The 6,413-nt window shown below is 35.8% G+C and overlaps 1 protein-coding gene across 1 annotated transcript; it reads right to left on the bottom strand.

The window, feature by feature from the left end:
* Positions 1-2,108: 2,108 nt before the first annotated feature.
* LOC143604304 (leucine-rich repeat receptor protein kinase HPCA1-like) lies at positions 2,109-6,019 on the bottom strand. Its single transcript, XM_077080825.1, has 10 exons — positions 5,824-6,019; positions 5,662-5,739; positions 5,291-5,362; positions 5,059-5,199; positions 4,236-4,711; positions 3,982-4,140; positions 3,635-3,771; positions 3,352-3,571; positions 2,883-3,118; positions 2,109-2,595 (listed from the first exon to the last, which is right to left on the bottom strand). Exons 1-10 carry the CDS (start codon positions 5,841-5,843, stop codon positions 2,179-2,181), a joined length of 1,956 nt encoding a protein of 651 aa, XP_076936940.1. The 5' UTR covers positions 5,844-6,019; the 3' UTR covers positions 2,109-2,178.
* Between the last annotated feature and the right edge of the window lie 394 nt (positions 6,020-6,413).

The raw sequence follows: 6,413 nt of genomic DNA, 5'->3' as shown, positions 1-6,413 counted from the left end.
GTGATACGCCAGAGAGTTTATCTCTTATGGTAGCACAACGACTGTCAAGTGGCAACTGGTGGTATGGTTTCCCGAGGAAACACCCAAACTATGAAGCCAACGTAGGCCCGGTTAAGACAACATAATATAACCATAGTGGGGGCAACGAGGCTCTCCAAATTTGAGGAGTGCGGTAGCCTAAATATAAGAAAGTCGTCGTTCTAAAAAAATCATATTTTCATATTTTAAAATGGATTCATTTGATTATAACCCTTTTAGATAATAGATTTCTCTAACCCAAGTTTCAAAGACACAAACCAAATGATATAACAATAATCACTTACTTCTTATGTGTAGTGAATTCACTGAAACAACCTTCCAATTCTTTGATCTTGATTCACCCAACAATATATGTGTATGTATATGCTTTGAGAAAAAAAATTGATGTATATGTGTGTGTTATGTGATGTACGGAAAAAGCGAGAAATAAATGCAAGCCAAGAGTTCCCTAAGAGGACATTCTCTAACTGCATTGCATATGGCCAACATTACACTCGATCAGAGATAGCCACGTGTTCCTTCAGGTGAATGGAAGGTCCTTTTGACATTGACAATCTAGTTAATTATTCTCCTTCACTCTCGGCTATAATACCCTCGTACAATGGCGAAAGAGGTACACTTACACATACACATACTCTCCCAATTATACACATATACTTCCGATACTACCTTAAATAGTAATTGTACCGATTCTCACGTTGGATGGTGGTTACGAGAAGACCCCCCCCCATCTTTTCCTTCCTGTAAATAGCTCACAATGATCTGCTTTGCAGGTGTAGATCTGGCCTAGATTCGTGACAACCAAAACAATTCCATCCAAACCCTAACCCGGTTGAAACTTAGGCTTAACTCTAGTCGAGGTTTAGTTAACGGAGTTAACCTAAAAATTGGTAGTTGTCACATGGTGAGTCTAGTAGGATAATGTGTTAGGAGTTATGAGATGTGATTTAAAGGATTAATCCAATGTGTCATAGCAACGAGTTAGTTGTGTGTGTATCAACAAGTAGTCTAGGGCTAGATAAGCTAAGAGGGTGGGGGGGATGAGGCAGACCTCTGGAAGCCCAAGTGAGTTACTTATTGTTTCTATGGATGTCGTTGTTGTTTTCTTTAAGGTAGAGGCGGTTCCAAGTGAGTTATGTAATTTTGAATTGGGATGTAAATGAGGATCCTAAATTGAAGATGAGAAGAAAGGGATGGGGTATTAAAATAAAATTAGGTTTAGAATCATAGTAACAGGAAACACTACTCCATCCATGATATTCATAACATGTCGTTCATATCAAATTTTGGTACAAAATCGTACCGATCGCTCATGGTACGCGATCTGGATTGTAAAATTTACGTTTACAATTGTTGCACGAATCGTGCTATTTTCATACAATTCATGTTCCTGGTGAATCCGATTCGCTTTCCCGTCAACAATTTTGGTATTTGGGATCGTTAAATTCGCATACCTGAACCCCAAAAACAGTTTCACAACGAACCAGTTGAATTGCAAGGTCTAAATCTTTTATGTTATCGGTGTCAACGCATTTTCAAAAAACAATTTTAACCGAATATGGGTACACGGTATTTTTAGTTCAATTAGTGATGCAATCGATTGAATTATGGAAAGCCGTATAGTCAATTCAGTTAGCGACGCAATCAATTTAATTATGGAAAGCCGTATAGTCGAATCAATTAGCGATATAATCAATTGAATTTTATGAAATCTGTATAATTAACTCAATAGCAATGCAATCAATTGAATTTGGGAACACGGTATAGTCAATTAAATTAAAATTCTCTTATTAGTATAATTATGAAATGCTGCTGATATTATTATGAAATGTGTTTAAATTGGAATTTACCGGACTATATGGTACGTCGTACCACGTAACGAATGAACCTATCTCCCCCCCCCCCCCCCCATACCGAAGTTTAGAAATGCACAAACTGCATACCAGTTTCTGTACCGCGATCCATGTGACTATGGTTAGAACCTTGGATACTTTAAGAGTTGTACTTGTTGCTAATTAAGTCCCCCCCCCCCCCACAATCCTCTCTCTCTCTCTCTATATATATATATATATCCACCACCTCAGTTCAAATACAAAGAATACTAATTTGAATGCAACTTTGAGGGTAAAAAACATTCGCTTAATATAAAAGGCTATCATTACTATAATCTTTACTCCATCCTCCGTAACTTGCAGAAGTTGATAATGACGAGGAGCTATGTACCAACATTTCCATTATGTACTCCAGCTCTTTCACGACTTCACTCATTGTTGGTCGCTGATTTCCCATATCCTCAACACACCTAAGAGCAATATCAACAAACTTCTCCAAACCTTTGAGTGGACTACTCAAACCAATAACCGGATCAAGGATGTCTTGTAGGTCATATAGTTCTTTATTTCTTTTCATTGATTCTTTCACTTCCGTTACAATGTACTTGCCTTTCTCGATTGGGTTTCTTGCAGTTATTAGCTCTAACATCACAATCCCAAAGCTATAAGTATCACTCTTTGCAGTTAAAAGTTGAGTCATATAGTACTCGGGATCCATGTAACCCTGCATTCATCAGTACGCTAACAAGTCATTAAATGATGGAAATTACACTTGTTTATATGAATGGGTCTACTTTTCTATTTGTAAAAGGAAAATCGTATAAAGCAAGATCAATCAATGTGCAATACGTCAAAAGTTATCCACAATACTTTTATAATTCATAAAATCGGATAGCCTAATCCCACTCCCAAACTGTCCATTCTGAACTATACAATTGTTGAATATACTATGTTATGGATTATGGATGAATGACAATGAAATACTACACATTATACAAAAGAGTTACTAACCATGGTCCCTTTTACTTGAGTGGTTACATGAGTCCTATCTGCATCACTCAATGGCTTGGATAGTCCAAAATCGGCAAATTTTGCAACTAATTGTTCATCTTGTAAGATATTGTTTGTTTTAACGTCTCTATGTATGATCGGGGGATCAGCATGATCATGTAAATACTGCAAACCTCTTGCCGCTCCAAGTGCTATTTTAAGCCTCTGCATCCAGTCCAACCTAATACCCGACCCCCCTGTGTAAATTCATTTCGAACTAATAAATTAAGACTGATATAAACTCGGTACGTACGTTTAGCTATGAAAATAGCTGTACCGGTACAATAGGCATTAATAATTTGTAAAAGTAAAGAACCCCATAATCAATAGTCTCACATAGTAAAGAAAAGACTATATGGACTGTTGTTAACTTTTTTTGGTTGGTACTTACATAAACATAAATAGAAGAAATAACGTTAAATATGAGTACCAGAAAGACTATCCTTGAGGGTGCCATTCACGATATACTCATAAATCAGCATTTGTTCACCCTGATCAAAACAGAATCTGATGAGACCGACCACATTCTTATGATGAACTCTTGAAAGAAGCTCGATCTCAGTTTTAAACTCGAGCCCACCCTGAGATGATCCTTTTTGAGCTCTTTTGACTGCTATTGGCTGCCCATTCGGAAGACTTCCTTTATATACCTAAGCAAAATTTTTTATCATTAGCGTATACAAATCTGTGTATAATTTACAAAAAGTACTCACCATTCCGTATCCGCCTTTTCCAATGTTGTTAATCGGTGAAAAGTTGTTGGTGTAATTCTGAAGTTCTTCAAAGGTGAAGGATCTTGCTCCTTTCAACTGAGGAACACCGCCACTACTGCTGGTTGAATCCCATAGCGCTGCATGTTTTTTACTAATTTTGTTTGAGCATAAGATAGTTCAAACAATAATATAAATAATTATATTGTTTATTTAATTATAAGTCTGGTTTTCATTTTAAACTTTTTGTGTTTACATCATTTAAGTATAAATATTTTTTATGAAGATTTTATGTGTTAGTAGAAGTATGCATATATTTTCTAAGTTGTTACAGTGCAAACCATATTTACCGAACGGTTGACTCTGTTGTGGTGGTCTTTCAGCTCGTTCTTTCTGGCGAAACAAATGCATTCCTGCAAGAACAGATAGCACGACAAGCACACAACCACCAACTACTGACCCTGTGATAACTCCAGCCTTAGATGACTTGTGTTTGGTACTTTCGTTATCTATGTAAAAGGGTAAAGAAATAGAAATACAAGTTGAAAAACACTTTAACAAAAGTACGAGTTTAATTAAAATGGTATCATACAGAACACATTACCCTTCAAGAAGTTACTGTACGGTTCAGGAATGAAATAGTAGATGTTGAACTCTTTTGGGGGTTGGAATGTTTGATTGCTAAATGCGAATGCGAGCCCAAATATCCCTGTCCTATTAAAACTTGGTTCCCCAGATGGAAAAAATTTAAGATCAATCACAAGATAATCATCCATATTTCTTCTTGGATTCTGTAACGACAATGAATTTACAGGGAGACCGGCTTCATGAAAGAATGTCTTCAGAGAATCATGAAGGGAAATGTAAATAGTGGAGTTTTCTAGTGAAGAAAAGGATGGAACTTTAAAGAAAATTGATCCTATACATGCACATTGACAGTTGGGACTTGAAACCTGACCCAAACCACATAATGGAGGCGGGCAGTAGTTCCATGGTGTCGAATATGTAGTAATATTTGTTTGAGGGGAACAAAATTTGTCCGTCACATCAGATTCCCTACATATTGGATTATTGGCCAGTCTGCAGTCATAAAAACAAGCAAACACGAAACCATTCAGAAAATGTTACAGAAATAAAAAAACATGTCTAAAGTAGGATTTTAATACATAGAACAACCCAAAATGCCATAATGAGAAAAATAAATAAATTATTATTGTATTAAGTAGTATGTGTAACAATAGTACGTAAACTAGAAAACATTTAAGAAAAATTATGTTAAACAGAATAGAAAGTGTTTAGGGTTTAACCCGTGACCCATCCAACCTCGACCCCTCATGACAGGTAACAAAACTAATTTTTATCCAGCTCACTCATTTTGTCACTTATATAAAAGACACATGCAAATGGTATGTCGTTCCGAAACTTACATTAAACCAATACTCTCTTTATATATACTTCGTTGGATGAAGTCGTCTATTTGGTTATCTCGAAGATCAATAAGTTGAAGCTGTGTGCTAGGATTTGAGCTAATATTTAAGGTGCCATTTATCGAGTTGTGGCTTAAATCACTGTCAAAAATAAAAAAAATAAACTTTTCGAATTAATCCAGCGTACAGTAGTATGTAGATATTAAAACGTTCAACAAGCAGAGGTACTAACACATTTTGCAACTGAGGCTTGCTGAACAAGGCAGCAGGCAGTTCTCCTCTAAGATTTGTGTGGTTCATCTTACTGCGTAGATACATTTGAGGATAAATAAGTTATCCGCCATCAGTGTTACAAAAACAACAAATGTGACCCAAATTTATGAGCGATACAATATTAAAAGGTCGCAAACTTATCAACTGTAACAAAATTGGTAGTGAACTAACGACCAAAACAATATTGTCTAAAATACAACGACTGAAAACAAACTTAGTTGCAAAATTAGTCGCTAATTTAAAAAAAAAAAAACAAATTGATAATAAAAGGCGTTTTGGACTGATTGGGTGAGATATGTAAGATGTTTTAGTCTGAATCACTTTACTTACATGGTTGTGAGAGCCTCTAGAGTTGAAAACCATGACGGTGCCTCGGACCGATCATCAAAAGTATTATTGCTGAAATCACTGCAAATTAATGTGTGAGGAAATGAGTTGATTAAGACCTTTATTTTGAACAAACTTATGCAACAATGTCTTGATACGACTTACATATAGCTCAAGACGTTCATGCCTGTGAGATTGGGTAGAGGACCAGTCAGTTTATTATGTGACAGGAATCTATGAAACACAGTTTGTCAACATCGAATGTGAAATGCAAAAATTAATAGTGTTTTGAGGTATGTTGTGGAGTTTACATCTGTTGAAGACTGGTAAGATTGTTTATGTTTGACGGGACATTGCCACTTAAGGAGTTCCTGTCAAGTCGTCTGATTCAAAACAAGGCATTCAATTCTTAGTTAAAATCCAGATTAATAAAATAAAGGGACATGCTATAGAAACACCATCTCTATTATATCAATACAAGAATTTTAATTTGGTATGAGTATGACGAACCCTTTATCTACTACATTTCTTGTCGGCATAGATCACCTGTAGCGACAACAAGGGTGAAGCAATTTTTTATTTTTATCATTTTTGCATCACCTATAGCGACGACATTGTGAAAGCCATAGGTTGAGCAAGAGAGGGAACAATTAGCCGCCAAATGAAAATCATATAGGGACGAAATGTCTACAACGTTATTTATTTATCAGGGATTTTATCATTTACTAGTAACATCTAGTAAAGATTATTTATTT

Source organism: Bidens hawaiensis, unplaced genomic scaffold (genome assembly GCF_021521415.1).
Source record: "Bidens hawaiensis isolate Kalapana, Puna unplaced genomic scaffold, B.hawaiensis_p1.1 tig00064722_1, whole genome shotgun sequence".
In the NCBI taxonomy this organism is placed as follows: Eukaryota; Viridiplantae; Streptophyta; class Magnoliopsida; order Asterales; family Asteraceae; genus Bidens; species Bidens hawaiensis.
The sequence above is the reverse complement of the archived record's forward strand: the minus strand, read 5'-3'. Positions and strand labels throughout refer to the sequence as shown.

What these genes read in the sequence shown, in the direction of transcription:
- LOC143604304 (XM_077080825.1), bottom strand. Translation starts at nt 5,843, where the DNA reads ATGAACGTCTTGAGCTATAT. An exon ending in GAAAAGGCGGATACGGAATG is followed by an intron (nt 3,572 to 3,634) that starts GTGAGTACTTTT and finishes AATTTTGCTTAG; the next exon opens with GTATATAAAGGAAGTCTTCC. An exon ending in CCTCAAGGATAGTCTTTCTG is followed by an intron (nt 3,119 to 3,351) that starts GTACTCATATTT and finishes GAATTTACACAG; the next exon opens with GGGGGTCGGGTATTAGGTTG.